Raw genomic sequence first — 17,116 nt, forward strand, 5'->3', positions numbered from 1 at the left:
ATTAAAAGCTGATCTCTCACGTAATGGATTCTTTATTTGTCGATTTTGAGGCTGCTGTTCCAATCTCGATAAATTTTCTGCGTCAGTTTCTTGACACCTAAAATTGTATTCATTAGATACATTTGAAGTTTTCCTTCCAATTTACCCTCTTGCGACTTTTGTGACCCCTGAAGGCTATTTTCTGTCAATTTTGTTAAGTTCTAATATATTTGTTGGCAAGGTAGTTCGACGTCCGATTGCCCTAAAAAAGACCGGTGAGTTTTTTAAGTAAACTCTTTCTTGACTAAAGTTGACAGTAAATGTGACTACCTGGATACATCAGGGTGATCTTCTCTGGCCTGCTGTTGAAGACCCAGACTGATTGGGAGAAAAATTACAAAGTCCGAAGCATTAGGGCTAGTTGCAGTGCTGTTTCCCAACGTCTCCTGGCATAACGTCGAAGACGTTGGTGTCTAAAGCACCTTTTTTGCAGGCTCAGTTGTTTTGATGATCTAAGGTGGAGAGATTAGTAGAGATTGTTTCGTGATGCTCTCGTTGGCTCAAGCTGTTAGGTGCGCCCAGCGCAGACCTTGGAGAGGATTGGTGATTCTTGGTTACATGCTTAGAGTCGAGGGGGTAATATAGGGTCGTCAGTCACCGGGGTTCCTAGCCTTGCGACGAACAACTCTGCTCGTGACGTCTGCCAGTGAATGACTGACTTGGTTCAATAGTGGCCGGGGCTTTACGTAGTCTTTTAGTCGACGAATAATGTTTCCGGTAATGCTAGTAAGAATATATTTGTTGGCACGGTAGTTTAAACTTAGGGGGCCCTTCAAACAACCGATGAGATTGAAGGTTAAGTAATGAACGTAAATACTTATATTGGCCCTGAAAAAGGCCAGTGATGAAATTTCTAGTTATTCCTTATTATTATGCTTGATGATGGAGAGCCAGCTGTGGGTAGCTTGACTCTTACCCTTGGAGTCTCTGTGTACGTAGACCGTACATGAGGGAGATACGCCGCTGATCAAAATATATCTTGTCTTCAGGTCGTTGCCCGAATAACCACCGCTCATCGTTAGTCGGGAAAGTTGGCTTGGAGAATACCTTCTCTGTAGGTATGCCGTTGGAACGACCCCTAAGAGAACGACCACCGTACTCTTTAGGGCTGTCTTCCCTGGCTTATATTTGTAGTAAAAAATTCTCTGACGGCACCAGGCCAGTTTGTGGTACGGCCACATAACTCTGAAGTGTCGGAGCAGGATGTGATCTGGCTAGACACGTCGCCTGGTATTTCGCCGGAGACGTTATTGGTTAAAATAAATTTTTCGTTAGTGGCACTCATCAATCCTGAAGGTTCCAGGTGAAAGTGAAGACCTAGATCACTGTCCCTTCGGAGAAGAGCGTCATGGGTAACCGGGATACCAAGCTGCACGACTCCAGCTACATTCTCATTGCAGGTCGATGAACTGCCAGTCGACGATTGAAAAAAAACTGCGACGCTCTGGCGTATTATAACCACACTTATTTCATTCTGTTGCCGGTAGCTTCGATTTTATGTCGACGCCACGTAGCGGATCCTACTGAACTAAAGCGAAAAGCTGGCGTATTTTTGCAAAACTTTGAGCTTATTTATTGCTATTGTTATTAAATTTTTTAAGATAAAAACCATACTAAAACCATGTAGGAAGTGTCAAGAATCGGTATGCAAAATTTCAGCAAAATCGGTGCAGTAGTTTTCGCGGTTAGCGATTACAACGGTTTTAGCGACTTTGCTCTATATATTAGTAAGATAAGCGTAATCAATTGCACTAAACTGTTATCGTCTAAGTAGAAAATTGGAGAAAATGCGGCCTTGTACTTTCAGTTTTTTGTTAATAACTTTTTTATTTGTTTATTTAATAAGTCCAGTTTCTTAGGAATCAAGGGTAATCTTATTTCTCACTGATTCCAGAAAAAACGATATTGATGCCATGCCCGTGAAACATTTTATACACAATTGAAGTTTTTAACTAACGACTGTCCAATAGGCCACCATTTCGAAATTTTGCGATCAGACTTGGCATACAACAATCACTATACTAATGTCCATGGAACTTTCGTTTTCCATTCCATTTTTAATTTTGCAACATTTATTTATGCGTTTTAATTTTTTTGCGTTTTTTGGTTCCCTCCCATGTTTAAACAATAGAAAAGATTTTCTAATTTTTTAAAACTCTAATTCCTTATGTAAAATCATAAAGGTAAACAACTTTCGCATTAAACGTTTTGCTCCAAAACTAAAACTTTTCGAGATATTTAATAAAAACAAAAAAAAGCCTTTTTAAAAGTTATTTTGCAACTTAAATTAATGACGTATATCTCTGTTAAAGTCGACAATTTAGGGTGTTATGCAACATAATTTTTTTAATAATTTTAAGCTAAATATCGTATTTTTATAAAGGACCACCATCCACTAATGCTCTGGCGCCCTGACTACTGTAACAGCTGATAGTAATAGATACTTTGTTTGAATTGCTTTTCAACTGTAACGAATTTCATAATAGGTATACTTGGTCAGGTGTGTAAAAGAGGTTATAAAAATCTTTACTTATTTGGCTTTATTAGTGTTGATAATACCATCGTAAACTATCTAAATATAAAAATAAATCGGTCACTCTTATTACTGGCTACGTAGGTTAGTTAGATGTATAATTTACATCAGAGTTAGAATTATAATGATTCGAAAGGAAGATACTTTCAAAGTTTTAACTCGTTTATCGAAAAATATGCTGTATATGTCATAAAAAACATTAAGAAAAATTGAAACTCAGATCAACTTGAAACTTTGATCTTATACAGTTCAGATTATTTATTGTCTACAGTCTTGTTTTAAATTGACGATGTACGAGAGGTATAAATAGAATCTCTTCTATATAAAATGCCTTTTGTATGCTACCATGGTCAAATAAAAAAAATTTTGTTTTCTGGGATTGTTAAAAATATTTTATTAAGCAACACAATATTTTTACTACTGTATTTTTATTTGAAATAATGTTTTTGGTTATGTTTTTTACTCAAGGGAAGCAACAAAGGCACCTTTGATATTTCATGTCATGGAAAACGCTGTGGGAGCTTTCATCGGGCGAGTAGTTCCAGCCAATATCAGTAGTAGTCTTAAGAATGTACGTTTCCTGATAGCCAATCAGCAGGACATAAATGAGATTTCTATTACTGATACAGGAGCCCTTTACACACAAACAGGTCTTGATAGAGAAAAGAAACAAAATCATAGTATTATAGCTATAGCTGAGAGTCCTCGTGGAGTTGGAGTATTTCAAGTAAGTATTAATATTCATGTTCTTATACATTCTTTTTTCTTACTACACTCTGAATTTTGTGTATATAATATCATTTGCCAATCATAACCACTAGTTTGGTTGATAACACGTGATAAAATTTCAGACCACAACTTAAGTGTTAAATGTCAGTTATAAGTATAAAAGAGTCTTCAACTTTCAGAGACACCCTTATGAAGAGAATAAAAGTTTTAAAAAAGTAATTTAAGTTAAGTATGGTTTGAAAAATCAAGTTCTGACTAAAGTATTGATTCAACATTAACTCATTATCAAGTTTTTACGTATCTTATTTCGACCTCTTTCTGAAATCAGATTTTTTTCAAATTTGATTTTTGAAAACGTAGTTTCATGGTACATTGAGATACTTTAAAGATTTTGCAATATTATCAATCTTATGTAACTCAGACCAAGGTGTAAAATGCATCTGCTATGTTTTTATTGCCTTTTTAACTTCTTTTTCTTCGAAAGTAAAATTTTGGTTACTTCCACGTAACAATGTGAATATGTTCAACATACATATATATATATGGCTCTTTTTTTTCGAACCGTAGAAGCTTTATTTTTTTCGATTTTTTAAGCGAAAAAAATTTGTTACCAAAAAAAAAAACGAAAATAGTATTCGCAAAAATAAAGAAAAAAAGTTTTATGTGCATTCAAATTGATTCACAACTTTTTCTACAAAAACAAATAAAAACCTGCTTAAAATGGCCATTTTTTAATATTTAACTGTAGGGCTTTCCTGTAAACTTTTTTCGAGGCCCGTATAGGTATTTAAAATACCTAGTTTTTATTTCGTTAAAAAAATTTTCTAAATTTTTCCACGATCTGCAAGAATGTAAAAATTTATTTTACGAAAATAGTGGCTCGGCAAAGTGGCTTCACCCATCATGCGTCTATTCCCCTTTGCTGGCTTACCTCAGCACTCGAAGCCGTAAAGCTGCCCTACTTTGCAACGCGTTTTTAAGGGATTGATAACATAATGAGTTTTTGAATTGATGATTGCGTCGTAGAGAAATATCTACAAGATACATATCATTTTTAAAAATTTTATTTGGACCATTTTTGGAGATTTCTCCGCCATTTTCGAAAAACATCTTATTTACATTCTTGCAAATTGTGGCAAAACTTAAAAAAATTTTTTAACTGATTTCTGATCATAGCGGAATATTACGAATACCTACAATTTAAGCCACAACAAAAAAATTTTATAATCTTTACAAGCCCTGTAGTAAATATCAAAAAATGGCCACTGTCGGCAATTTTCATTTTTTTGTGGAAAAGTTTTGGACCGATTCGGATGCATAGCAACTTTCTCTCTTTGTCTTTTCAATCTCTTTTCCATTGATTATTATTATTATTATTTTTTTTTTTTTGTTAACAAATGTTTTGTCGCATCGAAAATTGCAAAAAACCTGTTTTACTAATCATTATGACGTTTTTTTATATAAACTTCGTCAAAATTTGCTTTTAAAAAATATACAGAGCTATTTTTACTATTTTTCTCATAATTGTCCTATTAAAAAAATTGATGGATAATTTTTTTTAACAAAAATTAGCTCACCTGCACTCTTGCGAGTTTCTATCATAATAACGAGTTTCATCAAAAATTGTCTAATATTCATAAACAGAGATAAAAAAAGAAAGCTACTTCAGCTGATACTTTGTCTTGAAACTTGTATGTAATTGAGTTTATCTATGTTCAGTATTGTAGTTTTACGTAGGCACTTTATTTGAAGGATTATTGGTTAGCAGAATATACATTATAAAAACATTGTTTGCTTTTAAATTTTATAATATATTTTAAAGTTGCATCCAAGTTTCCCTTCATCATGTAAACTAAAATTACCCTTTCACATTAGTCAATAAAAATAAAAATGAGGTACAATTGATGATGGATGCAAATAAACATTTAATAAATATTACGTGATGAATAGAGAATCAGTAAATTTAATAACCGATGGAGAGATGTTCTAAATAGATAGTCAAAGCTCTTCTAAACTTATAAGAATACGTAGCACTATAACAAGTTAGTATTAGAAAGGAAATCACAACATTTATTAGTATAGTAGTATCCATGTAAATATAAAGTCACAAGTATTGGATAAGTGATGACAATTCTACAAACATAACAGTGAACAAACTTGTTACTTTAAACTACGTATCTAAACCATAAAATTTTCTGAAAATAATGTTGTAAATCATTCTTTGAAATTGGATATCCTTAAGAATATTTATATTATTTTAATCCATATTTATAGGTGACCATTTAAGAATAAATGCACTTTTTGTAACTAGTTTTCTTGACGAACAACTTGTACATTATTTTCATTAGAATAATTTTTTTAACCTTAAATTTATCCTGATGGGGGGTTTGTGCACAAAACGCACAGGATGGTTAATCCCTACCAGTATATATATATATATATATATATATATATATAAACATATATTATTTATAAGAATGTTCAGTATCGTAGACAAGAAAAACTTTTTATAAACGTACTATAAGAAACAAAGACCGACTGACCAACCATAAAAAATACAATATTACGTACATGTCTCCAAATAAACGGCTGTCTAAATGATTTAAAGACAGATTAATCTGATCTCCATCAAAACTAAGTTGTAGAGTATTCAGTACTCTTTTAACACATGACACCACCTCACTGTATAAAGTCACTGAAACCTACCAAAATGTATAATTAAAAACTTTTTTTTAAAAAAACGCAAGACTGATATTGTTTGGGACAAATTATCAATGATACAAAAAAGCTTTAAAAATTTTTGATTCTACATTGAGAGATTGGTCTCATACTTAAAAACTATTTAGTAACAAATTAATAATTTTATCTGTTGATTTTCTGCCCTTTCCATCAAATTTTCAAATCAGAAGCCAATGTACGATTAATTAAAAAAAATAGTTTTATCGTTACTGTTAAAACTAGATGATCATCAAGGTAAAATTCAATATTATTATAACTAGGTGTTTTTATAATTCTTCAATCACTTAAATGAAGAATACTACTTGTCTCACTAAACTTTGTACTAAATAATAATGTTGTTAATTTTTAATAGAATCACATAAAGCAACACATACAACATGAAATGCGCATAAACCATTTGACTTGCACTAACAAATATAATTTATTTGAAGTACATCATTTAATGCCTGTTAAAATACTGTAAGTCTTAATGTGTCCACATAAAAAATATTTGTATAAATTATTGAAATGATTTTATTATAAATACAATGCATTTTACTGTAACCATGAGACTGTGGGAAGTAGTAGGAAGACTGTGATAGGGGTAGGAGAAGGCTTACCTAACCCTTACCTCAAATGAAGGAAATAGTAGTGGGACTCAAGAAAGTTGGGAGCGGGGTTGAAATTGCCTTAAATTACTACAAAAATCAAATGTTCAATGAATGGGTAATGAATTATTTTACAAAAAATTCGACAAAATAATTGGAATATGCATCTACAACAGTATCTTAAAAATGATTCTTATTTTATAAAAAATTATCACTTACAAAGACATTTTTATAGTCATAAAACAAATGTTTAAGAAAAGAACCAGTTGTGCGTCTCGGTACCCTTAGCAGAGTTTAAACTTCGAACTAGTCAGTTATTAAGTTATGAAACTTGGTTTTTTTTTTTTTTTAAATTACAAATTGGAATTTTATAGTTTTGTATTAATTATTTTAATTTTCTTATTTATAGATAGGAATACATTATAATTGTTAAAACTATTAAATTTTTTTATGTATAAAATAATACAAAAATTGTTCTGTAGATGTATGTGAAGGTAAAAAATCATAAGATAAAACAGCAAGTGGGGGACGATAAGCTTCCATGCTTTCTTGTCTTTCAGCTATTTTTTTAGCGCTAAAGAGTCGAGATCGATCAGAAGATGTAATAAGTTGTGAAATTGAACGTTATGTTGACAGCGCTAATGCTTTTTGACGAGCTCTATATTTCCGTTTCTGTTGAATGGAGACATTGTTTTCTATTTGTAGTTTCTTCTTGTTTTATTTTCAAAAATTGCTCTGCAGACATCAATAATTTTAACTCAAAATCTCTTTTTTATCAAAGTGCTTTTGTTCTTTTATCATTTCCGCCAGTTTTATTTATTATGATTTATAATTTAAAATGTTGTCACCCAAAAATAAGATTGTTAGTCTGAAAAAGTTTTTAATTTTTGTAAATTCAATATTAATATAAAAATGTAAAAATCATCAATTAACATTCGGGATAAAATATTTCATCACAAATATTTAGGAATAATCCATAGGTATTAAAGGGATAGTAAAATCGATTTCGAATTCGAATCTCGAGCCCTCAGCTTTTGTCAGTAACAAATTGAAATACAGAAGCAAAAATGTACTTTCTCTTACTAGCACTCACATAGGCTTACAGATAGTCCTAATAAGTTTAAGACCCAATGTATATGCAGCCTTACAATGTATAATTACCAACAGAGGCTCAATCTCACGTACATTGCATAGAAGAGGTCAAAATAACTCGTTTACTCCTGCATGTATAAAAACGATAAAGGCGATGGGCGGAAAAAGATGGAAGGTATTCAAAGAACAAAAATGATTGTCAAATTTCACCTGCATTTTTGCATTTTTTATTTACCAGGGTCAAGCATTTCATACATTGGTTCAGAAATATATGATCTGCTTCGTTCAGCCTAATACCTAATAAGTCTGTAGATACTATTACGTTGACGGCATGATATGATTAAAATGTCCACTGGGGAATATTTTTCATTGATAGTGATAATACTTACGAATTGTAGTATTTCGCTTGTAAAAATAAAGTAAAATAATTTAAATAGACGATTAAAAATGAAGAATAAATTTCTGTTAACAATTGACAAAATAAATTTTTATCTCATGGCTGACTAAAATTTTTTGCCTAGAAAGTAGGTAAAAAGTTAGCATTTGGAAATCAAAGCGTATTCTTATAGCTTAAGTAATGTGCCACTACACCATAAGAGGGCGTGGAATAAATTAAAAGTTTAAATAATGTTACAGCATATCGAGAAAAAAGTTGCATTATTTGTTTACAACTTCAATTCAGAAAATGTAATGTTTTTTTTCCATTTACTGTGCTACGAATATAAAAGTATATCATCGCTAAAAAATTTTCTTAGCAGTTTGAAAAAATTTAAATAGTATAACTGAAAGACATGTTATGTTGATTGTTAAATTGGTGAATCTTCTCCCTTTCAATATACTGTAAGCACCCACTCTTCTGCTTGTTTAAACACGTAGCCGATATGCTCTTCACTGGTATCAAGAATTGTTTGACTATATATAGAATAGTATTTATAATATAAGTTTTAACTACCAATTTCATTATTAAGTCACTGTTGTAAACAATTTCTGATGCTTTTTTTATTCTAAAACCGTAGATTTCTTTTATCACATGAGTAGTACTCAGAAATTGTGTTACTTTGCGAGCTTTCTACGATTTTTAAGAACATAACATTAATCTGTGCATCGCTTATGCTGTTAGTCTATCGAGTTGTTTATTTCTTTTAAGGTTTTAAATCAAAAAAAATTTTTCTTAGATAAAGGGAAAGTTACAAATACATGGAGATGGTTTTTTAACCCAGCTTCAAGAAAAAACTTAGCATATTCGAGAAAGTGTGACACATTATCAATAAATTTTGCAACGGTTATTCAATTGCTTGTAAATTTTTTCCATACTAGCACTATTTCCTGTTAATTGACTTCGTATTTAGAAGACTCCTGCCATTTTATAAGTCCTTATATATTTACTTCTAGTGGCCCTGACAAGAATTCACTGACGTTTCTCCATATTCCCCTCATTTAGATAAGCCGCCCATGGTACACTTCGACATGATTATTAGACCAGAAAGGTAATTTGTTGACACAAAACTTGAGTAATTTTTTTTTTTTTTTCCCGTTTACCACGACAGCTCTTAATCCAAGTCACCTGGGGCCACCTACTCACCACCTATGTGTGGGGGTGTATTGCCGCACCCATTTTCCAAACCTTTCACTGTTATACCTATAATCCATGGGCACAGTGCAGACATCTCCGGTGAAACACCTTGCCAGTTAAGTTGACACTCTCTGCATCAACGGTGCATTGGGACAACTCGTTAATTTGTAGCTTTCCCTGCAGAGGACTCCATATTTCAGGCCATCCACTACTTGCTGGTTAAGCCGGTGCTCTCTACCGAAGCATCGGATCCAGGCTAATTAGCATCCCCGGAGAAGCTTTATATTTCAGGGACCACTCCTTGCCGGTAAGGCCGGCGATCCCTGCTTGGTGGATCGGATCTGCTAACCCCTACTTATAGCCATAACACTGTTTGGCATTCACCCAGGCCCGAAGACCTGTGAGGCAAGGAAAAAACCCTGGAATTACTCTGAAGGAAAATTCCACGGAAAAAACCGCCTCGAAACAGCCAGGGTTACATAAGAACTTTTTTCGATGAAAACAGTTTTTGAAAAAATCTGCATTTACCGGTAATCGAACCCACGACCCTTCTAGCTTTGTATCAGTAACAATCACGCTTACCGCTGAGCCAACGCCGTTCCCAAAAACTTGTGTACTTATTTGTATGAGCTATTAGCTCGAATAATACGCAAAAAAATTTTGCAAGCTGAATGTCCGTGGAATACAGTTGCAGTCACTGAGCATCAATGTATTGCAATCCTTCCTCTATGCAGTGATAGGCAGTAATGTACGAGATATTATAATTTTTATAAATTTATGCATTAAAGGATTTGGTTTTTTTTACTTCTTACTAGAATAATCTCAAAAGAGTTGCAAAAAAAAAATTAATTGCAATTAATACTATATTCCATTACTTGGGAAAAAATGTAATTAAAATTAAAACTCAAAATAAATCTCATTACAGAGTACTGAACAGATATTACTCCTTTAAAACGAGCTATGACGTTAATTTTCCTCTTTTAAGAGGCAACGAGACCAAATTTAATATTTTTTTCAAAAATACAAACCTAATGAATAACATTGCTTTTTTTTCTTCTATAAATAATGAACTTACGCTTAACTTTTGTCACGACATAAACATCAAAAATTTACTTGTTTGACAGCTTAATCATGAAAACTTCCTATTTTAAAGAGAGAAATTCTTCTAAATATTATTTTGTAAAAGGGAGACTGGATTAATTACTCTTTCGAAAGCAATAAAATTATTCTTGGAATTCTTAAAAAAACGTAAAATTGAGAAATTAGTATTAGTCCGGGAGCCAGGGTACTTTTCGTAGCCGATGGAGGTCTATGGTTGCACCAAAGTTTTTTTTATGTATTTTGATGCACTGAATTCGATTTTCGAAGGTGCTTGGCTGTAAAGTTGGCCGATTAATTGTTATAAACATTTTTTATAAACAAATAAGAAATTTTCATTTTTTTGACATAAAAAAATTTTTTTTAGATTCTTTGGCCAATTTTAAGACAAAAAGTATTCTTGTCATTTTTTCGTAAAACCCTTCGTTTACGAGTAAAAAATTCACGAAGTTTCGAAAAACAGGGTTTTTCACGAAATTCGACCATACGTTGCACATTTATTAATGCATATTTTTTAATCCAACACGGCTTAAAACTTTCGTATAATATAGTACTACAATAATATGGAATGAGCAATGTATGATTTGAATTGGATTTTTATCTAGCAATGCCTCATCGTTAGGTCTATTGCGCGCTTACGCGGTAAGTATGTACTGGAGACCACGCATGAGAGTTCATTATGTTTATTTATAAAGAGCTGCATTTAAACTTTCTTCCGATATTCTACTGTAAAAAGGAAAAAGGGTAAGTAGTAAAACAAGTTTATGCAATGCAAATGATAAACTGAGACTAAGAATTCAGTTAATTTAAGTTAATATGTCACCTAAATGCTTCATGTTGTAAAATGTACAAATTGTAGATAACGCAGATATTTGGGTTATTGGGAATTATTTATGCATTTATTAGATTCTTGTTGCTAAAAACATGATAGATAAATAAAAAAAAATTTTTTTCAAAAATAAAAAAAAAATTTTGTTTAAACAAATTGTTTAACAATATGCTACCTAACAATTTTTATGATGTGCATCCTTAGACATTTAAATAAGGAGTGAAAATATCGGAAGAAAGTTTAAATGCAGCTCTTTATAAATAAACATAATGAACTCTCATGCGTGGTCTCCAGTACATACTTACCGCGTAAGCACGCAATAGACCTAACGATGAGGCATTGCTAGATAAAAATCCAATTCAAATCATACATTGCTCATTCCATATTATTGTAGTACTATATTATACGAAAGTTTTAAGCCGTGTTGGATTAAAAAATATGCATTAATAAATGTGCAACGTATGGTCGAATTTCGTGAAAAACCCTGTTTTTCGAAACTTCGTGAATTTTTTACTCGTAAACGAAGGGTTTTACGAAAAAATGACAAGAATACTTTTTGTCTTAAAATTGGCCAAAGAATCTAAAAAAAATTTTTTTATGTCAAAAAAATGAAAATTTCTTATTTGTTTATAAAAAATGTTTATAACAATTAATCGGCCAACTTTACAGCCAAGCACCTTCGAAAATCGGATTCAGTGCATCAAAATACATAAAAAAAACTTTGGTGCAACCATAGACCTCCATCGGCTACGAAAAGTACCCTGGCTCCCGGACTATATTGAGTTAAAGGTGGCTTGGGCGATTCGTACCATAGGGAGTAGTGTGCCATAAAAGCCCCTAAAAAATCAATGCTTTCCGACGGTAAATTTTTCAATAAATATAGTTATTTCGATAAAATCAAAGTACATGATCAAGAAATTTCCAGAAAAGTACCGTGACATTATAATTGTAAAAATTGGGAGATGTTGCCAGGCAAGCCAAATGAATGTTTCACACTTTTCTTCTGATTTTCTTTTAAGTTAAGTCGTTGACTCTATGGTTTTAAGAATTTAGTAGATTCTTTGTAAGAAAATTTACAAGTACTATTTAAAAATTTTGAAGATTAATCAAAGATTTTCAAAGATATAGTCAATTTTGTGACTATTGTGTATAAGAGTAGGTGTTAAATTGGTTAATTTTCAGTATCGATGTAAGAAAAAATTAAGGTGGCTCATCACGATGGTGCCGTATCAAGCAGGGGCACCGGGGGGGCTTTTCTATAAATTATAAATTTACTGAATATAAACCAATAAAAAGACAGTTAGTGGTTTGTGCCATGTCTTATTCATGATTTATGAGCAAAAAAATGCGAAAAAATTCCGTAATTGAAAAAAGTTACTATTGATAGGGTATCGAAAAAGCTGCGTACGTCCCTATCCAAGCAGACGAACTCGCGCGTGTGCCTCAGCTCCAGCACCTGTCAACTTTCTTATACTTGTTTTGTGTGTATTTTTTTACCAGTAAATATTAAATTAATGCTTGTAAAAAATGAATGCTAATTACAATATCAGGCGAACGAGAGGAAAAATTTTTTACAAACAGAAAACACAGAATCACTTCATAACGCTGTGGAAGATGTGCGAGTTCTCAGCAATTTGTTAGTTAAATTAGGAATAAGTGATGATATTATAAGGGAAAAGTCTCAAAGTATTTCTTATATTTTGAAACAGAAAAACGAAGAAGCAGCTGTTTCTTTGAATAAAGCGTCTTTACTAGAGTACAAAAATAATATTTCGAATGGGATGATGCTGAAAATGGCTAAGGCGCGAGTAAATAAATCTATTTTAAATGAAGTATTTACGAAAAGTGGAGAAAAAGGACTAAGGCTTTTTGTAAGCGAGAATGTTGGAGAAAAGCCACGGGTGACTACTAACACAAAAGTATTAGACAAAATAAGCCAAATATTTGTTTGTAATGAAAAGTAAAGGATATTTTATTTGATTGGAATTTATATTATTTATGGCGTTATTGCTATGTTGTCATCAAATGAACAATTAATATAAAAGTTTTATATTCAACTATTTTTTATTCAACCTATTTATTTAAATTATTGTTATTTAATATTTTTACACAAAGTTTTTGCAATAATATGCGTTCAAAACCAAGCATGACATTCCAGTTTTAGATGTAAACAATATTTTTACAATTTTTTTGCCCACATTCTTATATATGACATTTGAATCTCCCGGGCTAGCGCCAAGAATCAAAATTGAGGTTATCCTGCGGTTAGAACTTTCAAGACTTTATATCTTTTTGTTTTTACCGGTAATCTTGGACTTTCGCGATTTTGTTAGAAAGAAGATTATTTAAACTACTTGCTCTCAGTTTCTGGAGACTGTGGCCCGACTTTTAGCCTACGAAATCTAACACTTTCGGTGAAAAAATCAGACTGCTCCATAAGACCAATGCTAAAATTTCAAACTTTCAATATGATTATTTTTCGATTTTGGCCGGCAACATGCCCTAAAATTTTAACTGTACATCCGTTTAGTCATATTTTAACATAAATTTCAATTTGGGTGCAATGGCTCGACTTTCAAAAATGTGATGAGCCACCTTAAGTCGTTGACCCCAATATTTTCTTATCGCAAATGCATTTGGCACACTTTATTTACATAATTCTAGAATTTCAGAGGTTTTGATCATGCCGATAAAAACCACCCTAGCCACCTTAAACGAATGTGGGATTACATACCGTATCATTACTATCAGCCATTATCGTTGAAAATTTCACTTTGTAATAGTACACTTTTAAATGAGGTACTGCATCAAAAGTTGCATCAATAAGCAATCTCGTCTCCTTAAACTCTCCAAAAAAACATTTAGGGAAGGAGGGGGCATGTTGTAACAATTTTTACCAATAACAGTACTTCTAATTATCTTTTTTTTTTTCATCCAAAAAATGCTGATCGATAGATTAACTATTCTACTATTACATACAAAAAAAAACCCGATCAAAATTTTCAGTAAGTACATCAAACAAGATATTTTTCCGAAAAAAAAAAAAAAAAACAGTTGGTACAACTTGCCTCGTCATTAGTTGTAACAGCTGTGGTTTAAGTTGTAACAATCGAATTAAAGACAATTCTGACAGAAAATAAAGCTTTATTAAGTACAAGCAGCCCCCTCGTCTCGGCTTTGCCCAAGACTCATTGAATGGAACACCATAGTGAGTTGACATATAATGTAAAACGTTTTCAGTTAAAAATTTTACATCTATTTTTAACACTTCTCAGGACAAAAATCTTCGTATTGAAAACATAGTTGTTTGGAATTCAAGCAGTTTATTTTGTCAAATAATAAGCTGTAAAAAGTGAAAAAAATATAATCATGCTGAATAGTACTGTGCGTTTCTTACGCCTTAAAATTACTGTTGACCCTGAAGGGCCGTTGATTTTCACTGATGATTGACGATGTCTTCAAGAAAAGGACCGTATTCGTTGCTGTAACGGACGCATTTCTCGAACAGGGGAAATCTCCCTAGCACGTCTATTAACAGCTGGGGGTCTGATCGGGACATTCAATATCTCGCAAAAGTAAGCATTTTTGTCGATAATCCCTAAACTGCGTATGGGTATTATCGTTATTTTTGGTTATTTTGTAGGGATTATCGAGAAAAATGCTTACTTTTGCAAGATATCGAAAGCCCTGATCAGACCCCTGCTGTTCTCATTTCAAAATTTCAAGTTAAACTATCATCTAAACTTTTGTTTAGTCATCTAGATGCCACTGATCTTGCGGCAGTTGTCTTGCAAGACTATCTCGATTTTGGCATTTTGATGACATAAAATTTCAAGAGATGTGTTATCACTTCACATCGACTACGTGCATGTCACATTTTACTGAAGCCTACTTCGAACTTTTACTTATTGTAGTAACTCCATAAAATTGATTTCGAGAGCAGCTTAGTTAATGTAAAGTGACATTAAAAACGTAACCACTCGCCGTCTAGTGGTCAAAAGTTAAAACTCCCTTTCAGAGCTAATTTGCAGTTAGTTTTTATAAATAGCATAAAAACATTCTTATGAAAGTCATCGCAAATTTTAATAGCCCATGATACATTAGAACTTGTAATTGAATTTCTGTCAAAATTTGGGATTGATTGGTTCAGTTTGTTTTTAAAATTTTGCGAGCATACATACAAACACTGTCTTTTTATATAATAGTAAGATTATTTAATTACTAAATCTAGTCTTCTTCAGAGTAACAATTAGTACATAGGTATGACACAACAACACCCATAACCCATTTTACATGCTCCCACTTCTTATATAAAATACATTATACCTAGTCTTAACGAGACTTGTTATAGACTTTACCACATACAATACTACAATACCATTCGATAGTTTTTGGTTGTGAATCGGGACTTAAAATTACTTTTCTGACTTTTTCTATCTGATCTTTTTTTATTGATTTGACCTTAACTTTATCTTTCCCCTTTTCTTTTAATGTTGACTCATTTTTTTCTGTTTTTTTTTGCCAATTTTTCTTTATATTTCTTCCTTACGACTTTTTTTCTAGTGTATCTGTCAAAACTGTAGATTTTCTTTTGCGCCTTTCTTGATTCATTCTATTACGACTCAAAAAGCTTAAAATCGAAAGGTAATGACGATTTTTGTTTTTTTAGATGAGAAGATATTTTAATTTTTTTTGCAAAAATTTGAGCTCATTTATTGCTATTGTTATTAAATTTTTAAGATAAAAACTATACTAAAACCATCTAGGAAGTATCACGAATCAGTGTGCAAAATTTCAGCAAAATCGCTTAAGTAGTTTTCGCGGTTAGCGATTACAACGGTTTTAGTGACTTTGCTTTATATATTAGTACGATATAAAAGCTGCTTTGCTAATATGTATTACACTTATTTCTAAATGTTTGAATGAAACATGTACTGAAAAAATTAATTTTATTAAATGACTTATTTTTTTAATGATAAATAAAACCAAATGAATGAATACATAGTAAATAAAAATTTGTATTGAAAATAAGTCTCGAACTGTACGACAAAATTTAGTAATCACGGTTCTATTACCTGGTCATAGAAGAGTGCGTAAAGTCCTTGGCCTCTACTGTTGTTATTTCTCTTACTTGCTTGTTACTTAGTTACAAGACCTCCATGTACAAAATGAAGCGAAATAAGCATCGCTAGTTTTTATACTTTTCTAGCAAAGCAATAATATTACGTACAACCTTAGCCGCGACCAAGCAAAACAAAAGAAATGTAAACCCGAATAATAATAAAAGTTGATTACAGCGAGAGCATAATAAGCCATTCTGTATAAAATGTACACCTTTTGGCGTGCAAAGGTAAAGATGGGCGTTTTTCAAATGTTTTTTTTACGCCATTTAAATAATTATGTAAAACTCTGAATAAAAACTATTTTCCAAAAAAAAGTCCTTGCCCTGTGTGCAAGAAATTGAGAGTTCAAATCTCTTTAATTACTTTTTTTTTTTTTTTTTTTTTTTTTTTTTAGAATTGGTTAAAAGAAAAAAGAAGTAAAATTCAATATGTGTACTGAAGTATTTTTGCATTTTTGCAAAGCAGGATGTTGTGTGGTCTGGTGGCGTTGTGTGGTGTAGGGGGACTGAAAGTACGTCAAGAGGGGTGGGACATAAAGGGAGAATCAAGCAAAATCCACTTCCGTTACACTTTTTCTCAAGGTCACCAATCTGAAATCGTTGATTAATTTTGTAGGGCAGAACTTACGTATAGAAGTATTACTTTAAAAAAATAACCTCTAATTTTTTTCAAGAAAATGATTTTTCTGATGTTTTAGAGAGTATAGAGAATAAGACAAGTTTTGCCCCGTGACTGTGCCTTTAAATAAAATTTTTTTTTTTCTGTCACGATAGC

General features: G+C 32.0%; 1 protein-coding gene across 1 annotated transcript in view; it reads left to right on the forward strand.

The window, feature by feature from the left end:
- Positions 1-17,116, forward strand: part of Cad89D (cadherin 89D) — a 278,532-nt gene that overhangs the window by 159,424 nt on the left and 101,992 nt on the right. The window contains exon 13 of the mRNA XM_089594166.1: positions 3,041-3,299. Coding sequence (XP_089450292.1) covers positions 3,041-3,299 — 259 coding nt within the window. The remainder of the gene's footprint in view (positions 1-3,040; positions 3,300-17,116) is intronic.

This window comes from Copidosoma floridanum, unplaced genomic scaffold (genome assembly GCF_036245765.1).
Source record: "Copidosoma floridanum isolate Cflo_tuat_1 unplaced genomic scaffold, Cflo_Japanese_pri ptg000021l, whole genome shotgun sequence".
NCBI lineage: Eukaryota > Metazoa > Arthropoda > Insecta > Hymenoptera > Encyrtidae > Copidosoma > Copidosoma floridanum.